At 44.0% G+C, this 25208-nt stretch overlaps 1 protein-coding gene across 6 annotated transcripts in view; it reads right to left on the bottom strand.

Annotated features, from left to right (window-relative positions):
- The window catches only part of RHBDD1 (rhomboid domain containing 1), a 136519-nt gene that overhangs the window by 100694 nt on the left and 10617 nt on the right, over positions 1 to 25208 (bottom strand). For 5 of the 6 annotated variants that reach the window (XM_075570131.1, XM_075570133.1, XM_075570132.1 and 2 more), the window contains exons 2-3: positions 6437 to 6940; positions 4170 to 4302 (exon numbers count right to left, since the gene is read on the bottom strand). In XM_075570131.1, coding sequence (XP_075426246.1) covers positions 4170 to 4302; positions 6437 to 6869 — 566 coding nt within the window. In that variant the 5' untranslated portion in view covers positions 6870 to 6940. The remainder of the gene's footprint in view (positions 1 to 4169; positions 4303 to 6436; positions 6941 to 25208) is intronic. The other variant, XM_075570135.1, reaches the window with a different exon arrangement.

Genomic DNA, 25208 nt, shown 5'->3' with positions numbered 1-25208 from the left:
TCAAGCACTCTGCAGGCCACATTTTGGCCCACGGGCCACCAGTTGAAGAGACTTGGTATAGATTGATAGATAGATCTAGTTTTAGGATAGCATGATTGGTAATGCAGTTGGTTCCCTATGCCAGGGGTGGCCAACTCCAGTCCTCAAGGGCCACCAGCAGCAGATCAGGTTTTAAGGATATCCCTGCCTCAGCACAGGTGGCTCAATCAGTGGCTCGATTGAGCCACCTGTGCTGAAGCAAGAATATCCTTAAAACCTGATCTGCTGCTGGTGGCCCTTGAAGACTGGAGTTGGCCACTCCTGTCCTATGCTGCAGCAATATAAGTTATGGCAAGCAGACATCAATATCTCCCTCTCTACTGCAGACAAAGCATGACATTCCAATGGAAAATTTTACATTTTCAATGTTGCTGCCTGTGGCAAAGTTTGTTCTTCACCTGCTTACACTAAGTGAGATTGATGGCTTTATTTTAGCTCATTCACCTAAGATACAAAAATGCACAACAGGCGTTCTTCAAAGTTGTACAAGAAGCGGGCAGAGCTCCTATTTGGCAACTCTGGGAAGATGTTACTTCACATACTTGTCCCATGTAACAAGTATTAGCAGTAGCACTGAGCAATGTTACAAAACAGGGTGTTATGACCCAGCTAGTCACATTCTTCTTGTCTTCATCAAAGCAGTCCCAAGACATGCGGTTCTCCAACTTATTTGTATGATAACCTTTCGCAGATACATACAATATTCTTAGGGGGAAATGGTTATGACATCTATTTCATGCTTAGTACGTCATGGTATAATTTGACGATATATATATATATATATATATTTTTTTTTTTTTTTTTACTTTTTTTAGCAATTAGTGAAGATGTTGCTCTGGACTATATTATAAAGGGATATATACATCTTTGAGGTATACAGGCATAACCCGCATTAACGTACGCAATGGGACCGGAGCATGTATGTAAAGCGAAAATGTACTCAAAGTGAAGCACTATCTTTTCCCACTTATCGATGCATGTACTGTACTGCAATCGTCATATACGTGCACAACTGATGTAAATAACGCATTTGTAACAGGCTCTATAGTCTCCCCGCTTGCGCACAGCTTCGGTACAGGTAGGGAGCCGGTATTGCTGTTCAGGACGTGATGACAGGCGCATGCGCGAGCTGCCGTTTGCCTATTGGGCGATATGTACATACTTACTCGCGAGTGTACTTAAAGTGAGTGTCCTTAAAGCGGGGTATGCCTGTATGTATAAAGATTTTTTTTTTTTAAACAAATTGAAAGAGCACATTGCATTAAAAAAACAAAAACAAAAAAAAAAACAATTTTGCACCTAAAATAATTAGTGACATGTTGGAATCTTATTTATGATCTTACATTAGGCGCACATTTTCTCTTTCTTTGTATGGTGTACGTCATATTCTGACATATAGATGCATTAAGAATTGTTTGTGTCTACATGTGTTTCTCTGTTAACCCTTTCTTGGCGTAACAGACAATGTTGGCGCCTTTCTGGCAATTTTGTTCTCCATATAATTTGCGAACAGATGAAGCTACCTTTATGATCTGCGATGCCACTGCCACCAGCGGGCACCGGACGGCGGTGGTCACGGCACCAGAGGACCTTTGCTTCCTAGAGCGCGGCGCTGGAGATGGCGACTCTCGCTACACCTGTAAGTGCCCCACCGACGGCCTCAACACCCCCCCTCCAACACCTCTCCCTAGGTCATTATTTTTGCTTAGTGGAAACAAAACTGATCCACAACCAATCAAAATCGGTTTTATACATTGCGTACCAGCACCCATTAATTTGTCACTCTTCTGCTTGTTACTCAATTGCTTTTAGCCACGCTTTATACATAGGCCTGTTTGTTTCTGCATCATCTGAATACATAGCCCCTACCCTGCTTTGTTCTATTGTACAGAGCCAAGCAGGGGGGTCAGACAGGGTTAAGTGTATTGATAGTGGCCACTGCTGAGCCTTTTAATGCCCATACCTTATGCTCTTGAATTCTATTGCACACATTCACTACCATACACCGGTACACATACAGACATGTTAATGTACTGTATGTACATCTTTATTTATATAGCGCCAAAAGTGTACTCAGCGCTTCACAAAGAGTACAGTACAGGGAATTATAATACAATAAGCGCAGCAAAACCTGACAATAGGAAAGGAAAGCCGTGCCCCGAAGTGCTTACTATCTAAGAGGTATGATGGGAGACTTACAGAGACAGTAGGTGAGGGAATAAGTGCAATAGATGGCAGTGCTTGGCCACAATAGTTGCTGGGAGTGACTGTGGGTGTGGGACAATAGCCATGAGTGCAGGCTGTTGGGATGCCTGATTTGTGAGGAGAATTTTAAAGTTAGTCAGTATTAAATCAGATATGTTAACACCATTAGCAGGGGAAGAGGTGGCAGGGAGGCGTGGGTGAGAGCAGGTGTGTGTATGTCTGGGTGCAGGATTAGGAGAGATATCCCAAGCAGCAGGAAAGAGTAGATAGAGGGTGTGAATAGAGGATTTGTGTGGGTGCTTTTTTATTGAGGGGTAAAGAAGTTGTGGGGAGAGAGGTATATAAATAATGGTGCAGTGTATGGGCACAGGCATAGGTGGAGGGGAGGAGAGATGAAGAAATGTGGATAGAGAGGGAGGAAGGTGGAGAGAACAGCAACGTTTACAAAGGAGTGAGGAAACAGTACAGAAAAAGCTTAGACTTCCCAGATAAAGCAGGATAGGAAGATTACAAATTATCAGAGCATTTAGAAAGTCATAATCTCACAGTTGTTTTTGTGCAGAGTCCAGATCTTTTTAAAAATGGATTAGAAGCAAAAGGTGAAACGGAGTGCTCATTTGCATGTTATTACCCAGAATCCCTGGCTGCAGTTACAGCACTGCATGCTAAGACAGGGGTACTTTACTCCAGTCCTCCCGGCCTCCACTCCCCCCCCCCCCCCCTAGGTTAGGTTTTCAGGATATCGCTGCTTCAGCACATGTGGCTCAATCAGTCCCTGCTTCAGCACAGGTGGCTCAATCAGAGGCGTTGAGCACCTATGATAAAGCTGGGATATCCTGAAAACCTGACCTGTTGGGCGGGGGGGAAAGGGAGGTGAGGACTGGAGTAGAGCCCCTAAGGGATAATTGGGAAAAACAGGGTTGCAGACCTGTCTGAGACATGTGAAATGTGCTCACAAGTGATATTTTTATTTGCTGTACAGCAGTTGAACACACAGCCCTGTTCTGAAATTTTAGGCTATTTACTTAAAACTCAAATATCATCCAGCATCACCATGTCTCATTATTGGCTCTTTTTTTTGCTGTCAAGTCTCTTGCTACAAATGCAGCTAATTTCTCATTTGCCCAGTGTTGGTTTGCTGGACTTTTTATTCACATTTAATAGGCCCACCGTGCATTATCTGTGACACAGTGATAACATGGCACCTTCTATAACCGTTCACTTATCATTTTACCTGCAGTAAGTAACAAATTCATTTATGGTTATTATTGTGCACAAATGTGTATTTTTAGAAATATCTAAATAGCTTACTTTGATCAGGATACGCGATTTCCGAGGCAATGTGGGATTTGAAATACTGTACAGTACTAACTAAGTCAAGTCCAGCATTAACTTGGTACCAAAATAAACATTCTGAAAAGGAATCTCCTACATAGAGCTACTTTGCAAATGTTTGGCACTCTGCAATAAATGCAAATTGGGGGTTTACACAAGAGTTACAAAGGATTTAAGCATCTATTACACGTATAATGGGATACAACATATTGTATCTAGTTTTTAATTTATTGGGTCGCACTGATATCTGTTATGTCTCAGGAGTTACACGGCTCTTTGGCTAATGATCTGTGTCAAACATTCACATATTGCTGATTTTTTATGCATATGCAAGCAAAAAAAAAAGAGTCACATTTTGCTGTGTGTGAATACTTCCTGTTTTGTTGCCTCGATAGGTAGGCTCCTATTCTGTATGCTGAGAAGCGAGATAAACCCCAGGTCATGCTGGAATAACGTTGATTCTAGAGACTGGAGGGTAATGCATCATTATCAGTACGTTGCCCTGATTCTCACTATATTGAGTAAAGGGAAGAGCCCCCGATGTTTTAAACAGAGACAACCTTGTATTAAGAACTCAGAAGAACACTTACCCCGGTGATACCACATGGATCGCCACCAGCTCTGCCCAACAAGCATAACTGTTAGATACTTGCAATCCAAATATATTTGATGATCCTCCAGGGTGATAATGGTTGTTAAGCACTTTCAAAGCAAACAGTACCCCTAGAAGCAATAATAGAACAATGATGAGTAATTGTAATATATATATATATATATATATATATATATATATATATATATATATATATATATATACCCCTGAAGAAGTATGTGTATTTATACACACACACACACATATATAAACATACACATATACATACTGTATACATATACATTCTAGTGTTGCCATCGGTTAGTTTATCCCAGTTCACCTATAGGTCACACAATATATATTTTCCAATTTTGTCAAGAGAAATCAATGCCTCAATCCACAAAGCTCCCTGGAATCAGAACTCATAATGTCAGGAGCAGACATTCTGTTCCCTGTGGTTAACGCATACCCACCACGCTCATTTTAGCAAAAACAACGCCCATTCTATATCTCATTAGCATAGGCTTAATGTCACAGTATTGTATAATGTTGGAACATTACGTACAGTATGTCTTGCTGCTAATACGATCCAGACCCTGAAACAGGTGTTTAACTCAAATTGTGAAAGACAGGAGAGGAGAGGGAAGTAAGGCAGGAAATGACGATAGTTAACTAATGCCTAATTGACAGAATAGGGACATTTGGTTGCGCCCGTCCTGCCACGACCAAATGACCACCGGCATTGGAACATCCGCCGTCGGCTGCTTCTAGGAGAAGGTAAGATTTACCGCTTAGGGCAGGGGTGTGACAACTGGGTCACAAGATTTTCCAGGGGGGAGGGGGAGGCGCGGCGGTTACAGAGGCCCCGCGCTCTTCCCCGTGGCATTTAAATTAAATGCTGGTGGATCGCGAGGCCTCTGCAACGTCCCTTACCTTGTCTTCGGCGACGTGTCGCCATGGCAACATGGCGTCAAATAACACCGCGGGGCCATGCGACGTCACGTTGCCATGGAACGTGACCCCGTGGCGTCAATTGACATCGAAGACAAGGTAAGGAGGGGTCACGAGCAGGGAGTGGGAGGGAGCAGGCAGGGGTCGTAGCTGGAAAAGTTTGCGCACACCTGGATTAGGGTATGGGGTTAGTTTTAGGGGTTTTAGTGAATAGGGTAGGGGGGTTTTAGGGAAAGGGCTTACAGTAGGGATTTTAGGGTAATAGCCTAGGTAGGCACTTACCTTAGCGGCAAAGTGGCAGGCGATGACAGCTTCTGGTTTCAAGGTGAGTCACGGCGCAGCACTGGCGGGTATTTGGTCGCAGCGAAACGGCTGCGACCAAATGTCCCATGGCTTTACACCCATCCAGACCCTGTAAAAGCCCTATTTCAGGGCCTGGGTGTGAGTAACGCCAAGTCCAGGTATGTCCTAACCAACATAATGTGAAGTCCCCGCATAAACCTTAATGCACGTTTGTGCGCTGTTACCGTAACATTTGCATATAACGTGCATGTAATTATCACTAGTGGCAATGCTCTTTACGTGACCAATCATGACTTTACATTACGCTATTGGCCTTGAAAGACATGGGGTGAGGCGTAAGGTGACATTAAGTTAATTAAAATCATGTTAAATTACTTAACAGAGGTTTGTGGAGTTTGGCCTCTAAAATCTTTGGATAAAGATGCCACTTAGGAAGCTTCTTCAAGCATACAGTAGCCCGAAAACAAAATGTTTTCTTCATCCCACATACATTATTATTGTACAGATGGAAGAATAACGTATTCGTCATTAAAGCAGCAACACGGGTTTCACTTTCCTTTTAATTTTTATTACAGGTTTGAAGCAGGGGGTCTTCGGAGCTGAACTGTGTTAATTTCAGCTCCGGGGACCCCCTGCTTCCCGAAATACTTACCTCCAAAAGGGCTGCCAGTATCTCTGCAGTCAGAGAAACTGTGCGCTTAAGATAATGGCGACGTTTAAATATCACGCTGACCAATAGGAAGCTGTGATGTCATCTGGTGCAGCTTCCTATTGGCCCTCGTGACCGGGACATTTAACCTGAAAAGAGATTTACCTCTTCGGAGGTAAATATCTCTAGAAATAGGGGGTTACCGGAGATTAAATTAATACAGTTCAGCTCCGAAGACCCCCTGCTTCAAACTGGAAAAGAAAAAGATGGAAGCTGTATTGCTGCTTTAAAGTTCCCACTGTAGTCATCATCTTGGCAAAATAAAGCTTCAAATGAATCTATTACTGTAACCAATGCCATACCCGAGAAGCCCACGGCACACTGCATCTTGTAGGATGGATCATCCATGAGTTCTGCCAGGATTAATTCCAACATGACATAAACCACGCCAATCAACTGGGAAAAAACAGCGATAAGCACGGCAAACAGCACACTTCCCAGCTTACGTTCCAGCTTGGAGCCCTTCCACAGCAAGGACACCATGTTAAAATACAGGTGCCAATCGTCTGCATGGTGGAACGGTGACAGAAGTAAGCGTTGCCAATCGCTGTGGTAATAACCCTCTTGTACGCTAATACAAACATTAAGCAGTGGCTTCAGCGGGTTTAAGAAGAGGAAGACGTTCAGGCCGAGTGTTGCCAGAGTTACAGGGGGAATGTTGTTAAACCCAAACTGATAGATTTGGGTAAATAGAAGTAGAAGTCCAATGTTCGCTCCTCTCTGTCTTCTCTGCATTGTAGGGTGTGATTACGTTTACACAAATGATGAGCAGAATTGAACTTGACTGTATCACATTCCGACCGCATCTGAAAACGAAAGATAATGAAGATTACATGGCAGTGTTCTCAGTTCTTCCATATCAGTGTTTACTTTAAAGACAAAAGCTAATACAACAACAGTAGAATCTTTTGTAAACTCTTAGGTGTATTTCTCGTTTGCCAGGATGCCCAAATGTCAGCTGTGTACAATTGGGCACAATACGATGAGAAGCAAAATGTTGGATTGTATATTCCATTGTATTGTATATGTTTTTGTGCTATGCTTTATAATTTCATTTTGTTCCAACTTCAGTATCTATTACTAAGTACCGTTAGTCTAAACCAGGGGTGACCAACTCCAGTCCTCTAGGGCCACCACCAGGTCAGGTTTTAAGGATCTCTGCTTCAGCACAAGTGGCTCAATCAATCCCTGCTTCAGCACAGGTGGCTCAATCAGTCCTTGCTTCAGCACAGGTGGCTCAATCCCTCCTTGCTTCAGCACAGGTGGCTCAATCACTCCTTGCTTCAGCACAGGTGGCTCAGAGGCTCAGTCTTTGACTGAGCCTCTGATTGAGCCACCTGTGCTGGAGCAGGGATATCCTCAAAACCTGAACTGTTTGTGGCCCTTGAGGACTGGAGTTGGCCACCCTTGACCTATAACATGCACATAAGGCCTCGGGCATGGTCAGCGCCTAAGCGCTGACCCGTGCTGAGGCGCGCTGGTGCTTACCAGTGAGCCCCTGCAGCCGCAATAAGAGCGGCTTTAGCAGGGGCTCGCGCACGCTTCCGCAAGCGTCCGGAAGCGTAGGTCTTAGGAGAATTTTAGATTCAAGCGCTCAAGGGAGCGCAGGGCCGGTCACGTGAGTGGTTCGCCCAAGGAGGGCGAACCAGCTCCGTGACGTCACTGGCCCGCCCCCCGACACGCCCACGGACGGCGCGCTAACCAAGGCCAGGGAAAGCACCCGCTTTCCCTCAGCGCGCCTCCGTACGGCTGCTGCAACCCTGGACGCAGCCTAACACAGGTCATTCTGACTGAACCACTTGTGCTGAAGCAGGGATATCCCCAATACCTAGCCTATTGGTGGCCATGGAAGACTGAGGTTGGCCACCCCTGGTCTAAACCATTAAACATCAACATATGATGTGGGGATCTCGATAAGTATGGAGTCTATCGGATGTAGTTATCAAGCTGCCCAAACTGGATCATCAATGACGCATAGCCAAGGTGCATTGAGCCAGTGTGGTGCCTCTTGCACAAGCGAGTTAGTTATAGAGGGGCCGCATTACTTTAACTGGTGCAATTTTCCTTTCCTTTTGTGTTAGGTTGAAGTGCCTTTACCTGCTGTTTTGAGATCAGTGTAAAGTGTGAGAGACAAGTTTCATAATATGCCACTGTAACATTAATACAAATGAATGAATTCTTCTCCAGCACTGGAAGAGGCTTCCCCGCATGTTAATTTAAGGAGCTTGGATATTTAATTTTTTTACACCCCCCCCTTTTTTTTTTGTTACTTAAGTTTTTATTAATCATTATTTAGAATTTAGGGAAGGGGATACATAAAAAAAGAAGGGGGGGAGTGCATTGATACATATAATCTGGTAAAGTCACAATTGTGGAGGAATTAGGGGGGAATGGAAGGATACGGCATTTGTACATATACAATATAATGAACCAGTTTAGATACAGCATAAATCACAACATTCAGAATGTCTTAATCTAAATATGGAGATATACCCGCACTGAGAATTGTGAGGTAGAGCCATTCAGAGAGATTTTACATCTAAACTATATGCCAGATTTTGTTGTTTATTTGGTGTAGAGATGGGTGGGAAGCAAGAGGGTCCCCGGAGCTGAAACACGCCAATTTCAGCTACCGGGACCTCCTGGTTCCTGAGATACATACCTGTAAAAGTAACGCCAGGACCGGCCCTTCCAAGGGAAACAGGGGAGGTTTAAATCTGTCACGTTATTCCCATTGGCTCGCGTGACGAGGGAGGGGTTTAAATGTGCGTTAGTACCGAGAGCTACCTTTACCGGTATGAATATTCAGATCCAGAGAGCCTCAGGAGCTGAGGACCAGCACTGGAGTGCTATATAACTTTAAAGCCCAGTATTATCCCTATTTTGTGCCTATTTTGTACGCAGTTTGTCAGCTTGGGATTTTGGGAATGCAGACAGTAGAAGTTACGGTGTTAAAGTCGTCTCCATCATTTTATATTCTTTCCTTAGAGCAGGGGTGGCCAACTCCAGTCGTCAAGGGCCACCAAAAGGTCAGGTTTTCAGGAAATCCCTGCTTCAGCACAGTCGAAGCAGGGATATATTTAAAACTGGACCTGTTGGCCATGGAAGACTGGGGTTTGCCACCCCTGGTTTAAACCATTAAACATCAACATATGGGGTGGGTATCTCAAAGTATGGAGTCTATGGGCTGTACTGTAGGTATCAAGCTGCCCAAACTGGAGCATCAATGACGCATAGCCAAGGTGCATTGAGCCAGTGTGGTGCCTCTTGCATGTTGGTGGCCCTTGAGAGCTGGAGTTGGCCAGCCCTGCCTTAGAGTAAAAAAATCCCCCAGCGCTTTGCGGTAGCGAAAATCCGCACATGGCATATTGGCTGCAAGAAACGTCATGAACAAACACTCAGGGACACAGCCGCAAACAGAAAATCAAAGAAAGACAAAAAATAACCCAGTTTCACGTTTATTTTGTCTGCTATATAATCCTTGTTGTGTTTTCAGTGTATTAAGGAGTGCTCGAAGTCTGTGTCTCGCCTACATACCGGAAAGGGTTAATTCCAGGCGGCTACTTAATGAATGATCAAAGTAAAAAAATAAATAAACACCCGCTCACTGGAATCCCAAACCTGGCTCCGGCACAGGGGAGAGGCAGGCGTTCTGCTCCGGAGTGCTCATTCATGCCGACAAGATGCTGATGTGTGGGATCGGCACTTCTCCCAGGTCAGCTGTCAATACAATTTTTGGAGCAGCGCAGGAACATGACAGCGGTGACAGGACAGGGAAGCTGCACACTGGGACGTGCGAGCGAGGTTTACCCGTGCTTGAAAATGCAAGTCTCCTCTGCAGAAAAGAAATGCAGAGGCTGATCTTTTGTACTGTGTGCCACGGATCGGATTGTAAGCTCTTCGGGGCAGGGACAACTTTTGTAGACTTTTATCTGTGAACGCTAATTCCCATTATGTCTCCTAGTATGCCACTGCTGTGAAGCGCTATGCACTTACCAGAACGCCCGCCATTGATCTGTTATTTGTTTTACTTGTTATTTCTATGATTGACATGTGTATTACTACTGTGAAGCGCTATGTACATTAATGGTGCTATATAAATAAAGACATACATGCATATATGGCGCTATAAGGGGGATATTACTCTGACAAACCCCACTGACATTGCAAATGCATTCAATGATTACTTTGTGGGGTGTGCCACTAACTTATTAGCGAAACGCAGCACAAACCCCAAACCTGAATCTCATCCTGGGAGTACCCCTATAGTCCCACCCCCTCCCAACACTGCCCACAATTTTCAATTTAGCCCAGTATCTGAAGAGGAGATTACACAAGCGCTCCTCAAACTAAAACTAAGCAGCCAATGTGGACCCGACTTACTACAATCTAGGTTCCTACGACTTGGTGCCCCAGCCATTGCCAAACCAATTGCGTCCATAGTCAACTCTATCCTGTCTGCAGGCCATATCCCTAAGACCTGGAAAACTGCCAGAGTTGTCCCAATCTTCAAAAGTGGGGACAAAAACACTGTCTCAAACTACAGGCCAATCTCACTTCTCCCAATTCTATCCAAAGTTATGGAAAAATGTGTCCACTCCCAATTAAGCGATTTCTACACCAAGACAAATTTCCCTAGCCAATTCCAGTCTGGGTTTCGTCCCAAACACTCCACCGTAACTACCCTGCTAAAAGTTTGCAATGAAATCCAGTGTGGAATGGAACGGGGACAACTCACTGGTGCAGTATTCCTAGATTTTGCAAAGGCTTTTGACACAGTTGATCATGCTATCCTGCTTAACAAACTCCAGAGCTCTGGAATAGGGAAACATGCTTTAAACTGGTTTCAGTCCTACCTATCAGGAAGATCCCAACATGTGTCCATCTCAGGCTCTAACTCCAACCCCCTGGATATCACTTGTGGTGTCCCGCAAGGCTCTGTTCTGGGGCCCCTACTCTTCTCAGTGTTCATTAATGATCTTCCCACAGCTTGTAAGGAAGCCTCAATACACATGTATGCAGATGACACAATCCTGTATGCACACAGCTATAGCCTCTCTGACCTTCAACACATACTTCAGTCTGACTTTTTGAGACTCGAAAACTGGATTTCCCAAAACAAACTGTTTTTAAACACTGACAAGACTGTAACAATGGTATTTGGGACCAAGACTAAATTTGTAAAGCTTCCAGTGACTGAGCTCCTGATTAGAACCAACGCTAAAACCACCCTAACACCTGTCACTAGTTTTAAATACCTGGGCTTATGGTTTGACTCCCACTTAACATTCGGGATGCACATTGATACCCTGACAACCAAGACCTATGCCAAACTAGGGGTACTTTACAGGAACAAATCCTCCCTAAGTCTCCTGGTCAGAAAGCGTATTGCACAGCAGATGCTAATGCCAATTATTGACTATGGAGACATAGTATATGGCTCGGCTCCTCAAACCCACCTTAGCAAACTTGACACCCTCTACAATTCAATTTGTCGTTTTGTTCTCCAATGCAACTACAACACACATCACTGCGAAATGCTCAAAGAACTAGATTGGTCATCACTAGAGTCTAGGCGCAAAGTTCACCTTTCCTGTCTCACCCTCAAATACTTTCTGGGCAAGCTACCCAGCTACCTGAACAAGCTCCTCACCCCTACCACATGCAGTACCTATCACCTGAGATCAGACTCCAAAAGACTATTCATGGTCCCAAGACTCAACAAAGTATCCGGACGTTCCTCCTTCTCCTTCCGTGCACCCCAAAACTGGAACAACCTACCAGAGACTCTCATATCCACCACCAGCTTAAGTTCTTTCAAATCTAAGGCTGTCTCACACTTTAATCTGGTCTGTAACTGTTTCATACGCTCATAATATATATTTTCTTTAACTGTGCATGCAATGTCTTGTATATAAATGTATACCTTGTTCATTTATGTAACTGTATTTGTAACCATGTATTATTTGTTTTACTCTGTGCCCAGGACATACTTGAAAACGAGAGGTAACTCTCAATGTATTACTTCCTGGTAAAATATTTTATAAATAAATAAATAATAAAAATAAAAAGATATGTGTACAACATATTTTGTTCAATGTGGCAGTGCATCATGGGTAGGCGGGACTACTTAAGTTTAAGTGAGTTGTTAAAAACAAACTGGCCACTTCACTGCCTGCGGGGCTTCAACAAATTGCACAGCGGTAACCCTTTGAGAGCCGGAGGGGTCGGGGTGCCCGAGTGCACAGTGCAGTCATGTAACGCGGTGGCCATTTTAGAGGAAACAGAAAAGGGATCCTCCTTCATTTCCGCACTGGTTAGATTGCGTCCTGCGCTCAATGGGAACGCAGGACGCATTCTAACCTGGAAAGGGTTAAAGGAGAAATTATTTTCCTTCCCTCCCGCCAGCTAATTTCAGCCCCTGGTAGCCCACTGGTACTACAGATATATATATATATATACCAGGAAAAGTCACGAGTGTACCGTCCTCTCCAGGAGGAAAAAATGGCAGTTTAACCCTTTGAGTGCCCTAGGGCGTAGCTATTACATCAGAGGTTCTGGCGCCCTGGACGCCCCTTAACGCAGTACTCGGGCTACGTCCCCCAAAAATGCTCGCGGTCTTACCTGATGGCGGACGGAAGAGGGATGACACCTCCCCTTCCATCATGCGGTCACATGATCGGAGTGCAAGAGGGGATCGGAGTGCAGGAGAGGCTGTCCCCCCACCCCCTGTCCCGTCTCTCCTGCACTCAAAGGGTTAAGTCTCCTGTGATACAGGAGTCAATAGGAAGGATTTAAATATCCGAGTGTAGCGGTACCACCTTTACCGGTATGTACCTCGGCAGCTGAAATGACAGTGGTTCAGCTCCGGGGACCCCCTGCTTCCATCCGTGGAAAAAAGAGAGGGGGAGGCAGAACAATACAAAAATATATCATTGTTCTTATTCAAAAATGACACTTCTTATTAATTATATTACATAGAATGTTGTGCACAGAACTTTCCAGAAACAATGGGACCCTTACAATCAGTGCGGATTTCCATTAGGCGGAGTAGGATATAGCCTAGAGCAATTTTTGGGGGAGAAAATGTGTGTGTAAGAGCTGTACCTTTTCCCGAGCGGGTCCCCTCCTGTAGCGCTGCATCGTCATGGCGACCCGACGATGCATTGCCATGACAACGTGGCATCACACGACGACACGTTGCCATGACAATGAAGCGTCACATGCCGTCGTGACATCACTACGCTAGGGCAGAGGGCCGCGCCCTGCCTACAGGTGGCAAAAACGTGAGTCCGCCACGGCTTACAATGTGTCATTTTTAATTGCTGAGGCACAGGGAAATAAATTGCTTTAAAGCTGCAGTTCAGTCAATATCCTGCATGTGTGGGTTTTTTAAATTAATCAGTTCTGTAGTAAGAAAAAATACTTTTAGCATTTTCTGTTTTTAAAAAAACAACTTTGAAAGACCAATTTTCTTGTATTCTATTTTAACAGCCATTTGCTAAGGCACTGCCCCTTCATGTCCTGTCACAAGCCCTGGCACACCCCTCTGTCAGCCCTGCCCTCCCTCTAGCACATGTCAGTGCAGGAGTGCTCATGAATATTCATGAGCTTCCACTGACTGACAGAAGCAAATAAAAACATATGCCAGCTCTAATTATATCACCAAATTTCGCCTATCAATACATGGAGAACGAATTGACCTGCAGCTATACAGTTCTTTAGGTAATTAGAGATTGCACACATGAAACTATTGAAGTAAAACAATAAATTAAAAAAAAAAAAAAAGACTGAACTGCAGCTTTAAACGATGTCACAAAAAGAACGGAGATACAACCAAGTTGGCCGTGTTCTGACACCAAAAAATAGGTTTTAAGCTTTTCAGGGCAGGAACTCGTTGTTTGAATATCTCTGTGTACACCATCAGCGCAATTTAAGGCGGCAATCCAAGCTGGCGATTTTTTTTTTTCTTTTCTTTTTTTAACATGGAATTGAAGCAGGGGGTCTTCGGAACTGAACCCCATTCATTTCGGCTGTGGTGACCCACCTGCTTCCGGAGATGCTTACCTCCGTAGTGCAGGTAGCAGCTCCGGTCAGTTAGCAGGGATCACATAATGGCCGCTTTTCAAAGCTCCCGCACCCTGCGAGTCAATAGGAAGCTGTGATAGGTGCGGCTTTCTATTGGGAGCTTTAAACTTTGTCAAGATACCAGAGCCCCCTGCACAGGTAAGTATCCCTGGAAGCAGGGGGTCCCTGGAGCTGATATTAATGGGGTTCAGCTCCGGAGACCCCGTGCTTCAATTCTATGTTAAAAAAATAATAATAATACTATCGCCCACTCGGATTGCTCCTTTAAGAAGAAGATATTTTTATCCCAATTAATACTTTCAAAACCTAACAGATCTTTTCTGTACTCCATGTGTAAAAAGAGACCTGTGAGGTTTCACATGTTTTGTACTTACGAGTACATCTATGAATAACCTTGGCTGGTCTATTAAAAGGCATCACGATTGGAGATGTGTGAAACTGTCCAAAATGTGAAAAGTCCTCATGGGCTAATAATGTGGCTAAATTTGTAAGCTTTGTGAAACATTTCCCCAGTCAGTGAGCGAAACATGAGGTGTCTGCCCTATTTATAGTCTCAGCATTAAGCAAATGCAATAATTGTAGAGAATTTGGCAGATTATTAGAAATTACAATGCACGTTGGCTGGGAGTCATCAAAACACAATCCATCACTTCACTCCTAAATCTGTCTCAGCGTCTGTCCTGCTGAAATCCCTCTCCTGCCTTCCTATTAAATCATTTATTACATAATTCTCTGTCTGCCTTTTAAGGCTATACACTCTTTTGCTCCTCCTTACATGTCAGTCCTAATTTCTCGCTATGCACCATCCCGGCTCTTGCGTTCTGCTCAACGATGTCTTCTGTCTTCCCCTTTTGTATCCAAAGTCCTCTCATAAAAACCTTTCTTACTCACTGCCCCGCACCTCTGAAATGCCCTTCCCATCAATATCCGACTAGCACCCTCTCTTCCAACCTTTAAGGCCCACCTTAAAACACACCTCTTTAATGAAGCATATTGGTAGCTCTGTGGCTGATACTATGCATCTCATATGCACTGACTTTGGTCCCTTGCAGACGCACTTACCAGAATACCCTCCTACTGTCTCCAAGTTCCCCTCACTTACCACTTAGATTGTAAGCTCTTCGGGGCAGGGACTCCTTTTCCTAATGTTACTTTTATGTATGATACGTTTATTCCTATTATGCCACGTGTATTACTGCGGTAAAGCGCTATGTACATGAATGGCACTATATAAATGAACATATACATACATACATGCTTTGGAGGCTGAATCTGCTATATGTGCCATTGACTTTAATGGCAGATATTGCCGATTTGGGCATGATAGAGCAGATTGCGCATTGACGACTTCTGGCCATGGACGGCATGGCAAACAGCTCGCCAACTCTGGTGCTGCCACAGCTTTTTCAGTGTCTCAAAAAAGGCCCATTTTGCGTAGTTGTGACCTCATGCACATGGATTGCAGATTTGTAATCCCTCATTTCTCTTGGACCAATACAGCAACAAGGGAAAAAAACAGGTAACTCTGCGTTTTTTTCCCTTGTATTGATCACTGGATGGAGCACGCTGAAACAACAAGCAGCTTGGAATCACGCTACCGTCTATCAGCATCAACCGGCAGTCTACACATCATACTGTGAGTACTTGCCAGCTGATTCATTCATCGTGGGACACGGGGTGTAGGTGAGGCTAGCAGATACTGGACATTGTGACTTACTTTTTGGCATTTCTATTGGCGTGCCTCTTTGCACACATGCTTAATAGCCCTCCACCCTGAATTTGTCCGGTTACGTGTGAAGGATTCAGAGCCTATCATGTTTATGTTTATGAAGACGTTGTGCCTTTCTCTGTGCTCTATGGACTAAAATATCACTTGCCCTGGTTGTAGCCTCAGGCTTTGGGGGTTTATTCCCCATTTTTTTCACAATACAGCAACTAGTACTGTAAATCTTGCCAGAATCCATTTGCCAAACTTTGCAAGATTTTTTTTTTTTTTACCAAAATCTATCGCTGGCCGACCAGTCTGCACAACTTGTAAGGGTTAAACGTTTCTCAGAAACAACACCTTTCCACCATCAATTCGCCGTTTCACCAATGAACCCCATCTCGGTCGCAATTCTTATGTGATTTGCCAAGCATTTTCTCCTCTACTCTCCGGCCAAACTCCTGTTTTAGACTCTGGATGGGAGTTTGAATAATTCATTGAAATGCGTGGCGAGTTTGGACCGTTCAGGGATTTGGCTCTGACCAATTCGCAATTTTTCTGGTAGAAAAAAAGGGCCAATTTTGCATGGTTTACTAAACCGGTCAACAGCTTCACACATCTCTTTGGTGTTAACAATATTGAATGTGAAAGTGACATTTTTCCAATATAGAATCACTCATACTGCGTGAGCCTGGACCGACTTGCTAGAGTACATCTTCTGATAGCTATTTTCAAATACAAGATCCCAATACTTGTCAATAACGCTCTACGAACACATCCTCCCAGAAATGTGGTCTTTAAAGAGGGGAGCGGGTGATTTTTTTTATTTAACTAGGATTGAAGCAGGGGGTCTCCGATAGAGATGGGTGATTTTTTTTATTTAACAAGGATTGAAGCAGGGTGTCTCCGGTAGAGATGGGTGATTTTTTTTATTTAACTAGGATTGAAGCAGGGGGTCTTCTGTAGAGATGGAGGTTTTTTTTTTTTTGTTGATTTGGATCTGCAGTGTATTGGCCAGTTCCTGTGGACCGTGGTTCAATCCCAAAAAGGGCGACTAGCGATTTGTTGACTTTCTATTAATATTACCAATACACCCCACGGATTCCGCAGCCAGTGGGATGGGTTTGAAGAATCCAATCAGCGGATTCAGCAATCCGTTGGCGGATTCTTAAGAATCCACCAACAGATTGCTGAATACGCGGATTGGATTCTACAAATGTGTTAACAGATTTATCCAATGGCGGATTTTGATGGTTCCGCACGGATTAGGACCAACCAAATCTGTCCACGGATTTTACCCCACGAAACAGATTTTGGGGTCAAAATGCATAAAGATCCAGGAAACTGATTTGGGCGTATTCTATCTCTAGTCTCCGGAGCTGAATCCCATTCATTTCAGCTTTGGGTATCCCCTGTTTCCGGAGATACTTACCTCTGTAGTAGGTGCCCATAGCCAGCGAGCAGTGATCACGTAATGGCCGCTTTTCAAAGATCCCGCTCCCTGTGGGCCAATAGGAAGCTGTGACGTCAACTGGTGCAGCTTCCTATTGGCCCGCGTGACACGGGAGCTTTAAAAAGCAGAGAGATACCGGCACCCCCTTCGGAGGCAAGTATCTCTGGAAGCAGGGAGGGGAGGGGGGATCCCGGGGCAGAATTGAAATGGGGTTCAGCTCCGGAGACCGCCTGCTTCAATCCTATATTAAAAAAAATTCACATTACAAAAATCGCCCGCTTGGATTCCAAAGAAGCCATCTGCTCTGTAACCCTGATTAATTTCGCATTTCTTTACACGTGCCGCTGGAAGACTGTCATTTGTACTGCAGACAGGCTTTGGTTAACAGTTCAGCCAACTAGTGCTAAGAGAAGCGGTACTAAAGAGATAGGAGGGGATGTGACATTGGGGTTATTCTGTAGAACAGCACATCTGGTATTTGTGCTAGAAAAGAGCTGCTGACATTGCTTCATTAAAATTCTATTAGCAGCTCTGGTGGGAGATGCAAAGGCAGTCTGGGCCATTCAGAATGACTGTACTATGAGTCAAATAAAACTTGTTGTGTTCAGAAATATTCAAGGCAGGAAAACTGACAGACACATTCTTTCATTCAGAAAAAAAAAATGCAAACGCAGAACTGGATATTGGTTTATCTGCCCACTATGGAGGCAACATATGCAACCATTTAGCTGGTGATACAGAGACTCCTACTGCACATCGAGCCCCAAGGTGTTGCTTTTATACTGCATTTTTTTTAAAATATGTTTTTGACATGTAATACACTTGTGTATCTCTGAAATGACATTTCAATACATTGAAGGCATCCTGTGTTTCGTCTGCCTTGAAAAGAATATATTAGCCCACGGGTGCTCAACTCCAGTCCTCAACCTCCCCCCCCCCCCCCCTCCAACAGGTCAGGTTTTCAGTATAGCCCTGCTCAGGTGGCTCAATCAGTGATTTTGGTGAATTAATAATCCGCGGTCGGGTTGTTATTAACCCGCACTCAGATTAAATCCTAAAGGGACAGGGAGAGAGGGAAAGAGGGAGGATTTGTAACAATCCGAGTGTGGCTTTTGTATTCCATATGGAATTTGAGTGCGGATTCTTAAAAATCCCCCCCCCCCCCCCCCGATTGTATCCAATGGTGGATTCGGATTAATACAAATTTTTTAGTACCCAATCAGCAGACGGATTTTGATGGGGGGAGTTGGGCTGCCAGATTTGGTCAAAACAATCCAGGGAATGGATTTGGACTGGTTCGCTCATCCCTAGTGGTTATTAAGGGAACAAAAACTTGTCGAAGCTGGGTAGCCGACGTTTCGGTCCAAGACACAGACCTTCTTCAGAGAATGGAAAATAGCTATACCGACTCACAATTTTATACTCTTACTCCAACTCAGAGTGGGACCCGGCGTTCAGGAAGTGGCGTGATAATCACAGGCAGCCGCAGTGTGCCAGAAATCCCCGCGGCTGACAGACGCAGCCACGCCCCTCAGATACGCCGGGGCCAGTCTGCTAGTAACACAAAACCACAACAATCAGGCTCATTAGTGCGAAGATGCGGGGAATATATATAAAAAGAGAACAATAAATCAAAAGAAAAAACGAAGAGGGCAATAAATAAGGAATCTTTCCATGACCCTCCTGGAAATAACACTAGTGCAAACAAACAACAAACAATCTCCAACATAACTCGAACAATACAACCACTACATATAGAAAAAAAATTCTAACTTTAAATGAGTAATGATACAAAACACTAATAATAATAATAATAATAATAAGTACAAACACATCAATATATTCCATATGTGCCTGCTCACTCATATACAGAACCTTTTCAGTAATGATCCTTTGACCTTAATTAACTATTTGATGATTTGGTACTGAGGCAACTTCATACACAATCCATTTAGATTACCTGTTTGTCAGTATACAGCACCCGTACGTAAGGAACTCCATCAATATGCATGACAGCATATAATACAATATGTCCTGTGTTCTGATCATGCTTCAATGACAAATGGGCAATGTTATTGTGACATCAGCCATATCCTGATATGAAAATACCATTTGCAATGGTTTATGTAGATAATCATAACCAACATACGGCTTTAATTCAACCACTGACGCTTGCACAATTCTTTATTGGTGTTAGATGTCTGGATTTACGGCTGCTCTATGAGAGTGGATTTCAACCGTTTACTCGAAGAAACTTTAGCTACTCCAGATTTTAGGAATGACTAATGAATTAAGAGAGGGGAGTTTGCATTTAGTTCACAAGTACATGGAGGATTTGGGGCTAATTCTGTATCTGCCAAATGTTGGTCGAAAATGGTCCAATCGGCTACTGAAACAGATATAGATATAGTTGGCTACGGTCTAGGACAGGTGTGGCCAACTCTAATCATCAAGAGCCACCAACAGGTCAGGTTTTCAGGATATCCCTGCTTCAGCACAGGTGGCTCAATCGAAGACTGAGCCACTGATTGAGCCACCTGTGCTGAAGTGGGTTATCCTGAAAACCTGACCTGTTTTTGGCCCTTGAGGACTGGAGTTGAGCACACCTGGTCTAGGACATGAACGACGGCGACGAAAACGGTTACGTTTAAAAGTCCCATTCCAGTTGGCTTAGCCCAAAGAAGGCCTGGTTCAGTTTTCCTGAAGGTAGGGTTGGACATCTTTGTTCTTAACACAAACCCAAAACCAAACAGAAAATCCAGTGTACAAGTAGCGTTTCCGTTCCATGTGATGGAGAGAGAACTGTAGAACGCGTCCTTGCTGAGCACAGATCTAATGATTGTTGACCTGCAGAAGCAGATCATCATTCAAGGCTTGTATTTACTGGAGTGTGATGACTACCATTGATCGTCAACAGCCACTCGTTGAAATGGCCATTAATAATGGCTACCTTGTTAAACACATGTAATGTGGGCAAGCTGGTATAATATAGTCATGTTTCCCACACCGCAGGCATCAGCTGTTCTACAAGAAGCAGCATTAATAAGGATTAAAATGTATTGCAGTTTATTTCTCTGACTGCCTGTGTCATCAATGACATCTCCAATCAAAGATGATTTCATCCTCACTCCTAGAAAGATGTAGTCCACATTTTACTCCGCTGACACTAATCTTATTTCATAACCACATGCATAAAAGTATTCCTCTCAAGTCTACGTGTTCGCCAAGTTAACCGTACACATAAAAGACACTTGGACTTTTATTCAGAATCACAAACCTAGAACAATAGAAGCTTTTTTTTGGTGCTTTTGAAACGCACTTCACATGCAACACAAGCTTCTTTTCTCTTACTGTACAATCATCTCCAAAACTATGCGGCAGCAGCCTACAAAAAGTGCACATCTTAAGGTCACGCTTTAAGTGGCTAGTTTGTTGCGACGCTTGACTGCCACGCGCCTGCATTTCTGCTGCCTACTCAAAGTAAATGGGAAACAACAGTGCTGCTTTATAACAACAAAGTGTTACACTGGGAGTCCGAAAACAGATTGAACAAAATAATAATATTAAGATGCCCTGCTATACACTTTCTGGAAGATTCATATCTGTTTGGTTTGAAATCCTGCTTTCCTCTTTTTTATATAGTTATAGAATTAACGCAGGGGGTCTCCGGAGCTGAACCCCATTAATTTCAGCTCTGGGGACCCCCATGCATCCTGAGATACTTGCCTCCGTAGGGGGTGCTGGTAGCATCTCCGGCTGGGCTATGTGAAGCTATCGAAATGGCAGATTTGAAGCTCTTGCGACACGCGGGCCAATAGGAAGCCGTGACATCATCCATTGCGGCTTCCTATTGGCCCGTGTGACCAGGACATTTCAACCTAGCAGAGGTAGTAGCGACATCATCTACGGAGGTAAGTATTTCGGAAAGCAGGGGGTCCCGGGCGCTGAAATTAATGGGGTTCAGCTCCGGAGAACCCCTGCTTCCCATCTATGCACTGTTACTGACGAGTGTGTTGGTTTCAATAATATATTGCCTCTTGTGAGGATTCGGAGTACAAACATGTATGCTTCCTGATTCACCGGGTGCACCAACATTTCCGACGATACAGTAAGTCAGCCTCTAGTTGAAATGGCAATTGCCTCCATCTGTCATTATCCTTTATAAGGCTCGGCCGGCTGTCTTTGCCTGTGCAAAGTGCTCTGTACCTTTGCTCCTCCCTGGATTCCTGTCTGCTGTGGTTTTTTTTTTAAATTCATCCATCACCCCTGCCTGCATTTGGACTCTCTGCTTCCCTCCTGCCCAGTGGAAACAGAGATGCTGTCTTGCGCTCTTTTTATAGGTGAACAGTTCAGGCACCCGTAGGTGTCAGTATACCCAGTGAGAGCGGAGTGTGTGAGAGCAATAAGACCACTATTTGAAATCGGCGTTGGGAAGGTTTGCAATCCTTACCTCCATTAAATCTCTGATCTGTGTCATGCACTGATATTCCTCCGCTGCTCTTAGCGTGCGTCCGGTAGATGAGAGTGAACAGGAATGCAGGAGAATCCGGCGCCACTGCAGCGGCAAAGATCCAGGCAACTTCCGGTATGTCACTGAAAAAACTTTATTCTGACAGCATACACGAAGAACCCAGGTTACACCACAGCCTCCCCCTCAACGCGTTGGAGTCAAGACGAAGCGCTGTTCCATAGCGTGAAACGCGTTGAGGGGGAGGCGGTGGTGTAACCTGGGTTCTTCGTGTATGCTGTCAGAATAAAGTTTTTTCAATTACATACCGGAAGTTGCCTGGATCTTTGCCGCTGCAGTGGCGCCGGATTCTCCTGCATTCCTGTTCTCTCCTGCCCAGACCTTGGAAAAGAGACCTTGACTATTCTGCCTCTCTTTTACCCCGACCAACCTGCCATCACCCCACTATCCTCATTCGTTGAGGATCCAGATCCAAGGTACAGGTCGGGCTATACTCCTCACCTGTGCCTTGTGGGTCTGTCTCCTGGACAATCGAAGTCCACAGAACACCCCAACCATTCTTGGGTAGAGAGGGACACGGAACCTATTTTGTTCTGGTTTACCCGATTGGCCGGCTTTGCTTGAACTGAAATCCTATTTGGGACCAAATGCGACAGAAAGAAACAAGTACCAAATGAACCAATAGCAAGTGAACTGTAAAAGAAAATGAAATGTGCTAAAAATGGAGGGTTAATATAAAGAAATCCATATAGGGGGATACCGAGCATAGCAGCCCGCCTGGCGCTCACTGGGAGACAAACACTGGAACCATCCCAGTCGACTTGGCGTAGCAGCAGCCCTTTCTTCAAAGATAGTACACTGTAGAAGCAATTTCTCTACACACATAACAAAGCGTAATGTCCCAGGCAGTCGTGTTTTAATTCAAAGTGATCCAGGCACACAGACAGGAAACCGTGCCAAATTAAGAAAATTATATTTTTCTAAGTAAAGCCACGGATATTTGACCTTCTTTTATGTTAATATTTGCCTGCCGTGCCAAGACCTGCTGGAACCTCTGATTCTGCTTGACAAGTGGAGATAAGGGCCCATGTTTACTAAGTGGTGCTATGCCATAAAACCGCTTCAAGCGACCGAAAGACACTTTGGGGTGCAATCAATTGAATCTGCTGCACGTTGTCTTCCAGCACTGGAAGGTGTCTTATTTCCTTGGCTTTGTGAGCATCATTTTTATTACCTATTGAAATAGGATTTTGTTGAATGCAACTTAGAACAAATCTGATTCACAGTAACCTCACTTATGAACAAAACAATGAGAGCTGAGGTTGTAAAGAAGATTTGAGTGCGATAAGTCAGGAGTTGGCACATTTCTCTGTGCTCCCACAGTGCATCCAAGAGCACCACTGGTTTCTTGCCTTTCCTCAGTCCCTCACAATTTAAGTCTATTGAGATACTGTATACTAAACTGTGTGGTGTTGCTACCATTTCCGCAGTATCACTATCTTGGGTTTGGGCTGTGACAGCACCGATATACATAAATACAGCATCAATGTGCCTGCAATAATAAGCACTACAAAGCAAATAGATAAGAGAATTACACTTGATTATCAATTACTAATTCATGTTGACGCCTATATAAGACTAAACTGAACTAACAGTGATTTATTTACTAGCTTCAAACCACTTTACTACAGAGTGCCTCTTTGTAAATTGAAACAAAAGACAGGTGGCACTTAAAGTGTCCATCCCTGGTATTAACCTACTACCCATGTAAGTTATTGTGAGCAAAAAAGTGAGAAAAACCATCCAAGTAGGGAAATTATAAAGAACACTTATGAGCACATTCACATATTGACAGGTTCCCAAACCTGCCTTCCCCCATAATCACACAGTATACAGTGCTTCCACTGCAGCCAGGGATTCTGGGAAATGAAATGCAAATGAGCAGTATTAGTGCATCAATTTTTGCTCCAATCCACTTTAACATAGCTCCCTTTAAGCTTATGCCATCTGCTTCACACATTATTCTCACTGGTTCAATTTCATTCAAAGTGAGATTACACCAGGAATAGATTAAATAGATGGTATATTGAAGAAGAAAAAAAACTGTCGATACATTGTCTGTGTTGTGATGGTTCCCACTTTAATTTACCTCCCCCTTTTTTCTCTTTTGTACCCCTCAAGTCAAATTTTCAATACAAATATTTGTACCAAGAAAAAATACAAAGCAACCTTTAGTATCTACAATCCATCTCTTGCTTTGGTTAAACTCTTTGCAGATTTGATTTGCACATACCTACCTACCAGAGGCAGCTTACATTTGCATTCAGTGGGCATTTTTAATTACAATTCATATAAAAGAATAGGTCAAACTATTTGCTGTCAATTACAATTAGCTGTAAAAGTTCTAGTCAATTACTTGGTTAATAACAACAGACAAGGGTATGACATCATTATGCAATTCATTAATTTACACAGAAAGGCTTTTTTTTTTTTTACATCAAACACATCCCACAGATACTTAGCCCCTTGTCAGGCAATGTGTATTGTAGTATCTAAGGAATCTTTTTAGATAGAGCAGAGCTTTCCAAACTGTGTGTCGCGACACGTTAGTGTGTCGGCTGCAGTGTGTAGGTGTGTCACGCGAACGTAACAAGAAACCGCTGACCGGTGCGGAAACTGGGGGGCGCATGATTATTTAGGGGGGCGCGGGCGGTTAGAGCCACCAACAGGGGGTTTGCTGAGCCGTGCGCTGTCCCCTCGACAAACCTGGTCACCACAGGGTGACAGGCGCGCGCTGGGGAAAAATAAATAAATAAAAATCCCCCCACCTGACTGGTCGGCGCGCAGCCAATCTCTATCCGAGCTGCACAGTGAGGGGGCGCCTTTTCCTGCACGGAGCGAGTAAGGTAAGTACAGCTCCATGCCCCAACCCCCCCTGCTCCAATTGGCCCCCCGTGTGTCCGATCCCCGTTTTTGTGCAAGAGTGTGTGTGAATGAATACAGACACCAATCCACAGTCAGTCACCCAGCCCCTCTCTCCCTCCCTCTCCCTCCCCCTCCCTCTCCCTCCCTCTCCCTCCCCCTCCCTCTCCCTCTCTCTCTCTCTCTCTCTCTCTCTCTCTCTCTCATAAATGACAAAAATTTTGGAAATGTATGTTATCTTACAAATCATATATTTTTAAAAATATAAATGAAAGGTTTTCATGAGATATGTTGTGTCCCCATACATTTTGTTATTACAATTTATGTATGTGTCCGTATCTCTTATAAGGGGTTAGTTTAACCTCCGGTTTGCTAGTAAAACAGATTTACAGTGTCGCGAAACGAAGCATGTCTAAAAAGTGTGTCACCAACATGAAA

Source organism: Ascaphus truei, chromosome 14 (assembly GCF_040206685.1).
Source record: "Ascaphus truei isolate aAscTru1 chromosome 14, aAscTru1.hap1, whole genome shotgun sequence".
NCBI classification, from domain to species: domain Eukaryota; kingdom Metazoa; phylum Chordata; class Amphibia; order Anura; family Ascaphidae; genus Ascaphus; species Ascaphus truei.
Note: the sequence above shows the minus strand (reverse complement) of the source record. Positions and strands in the feature narration are given on the sequence as shown.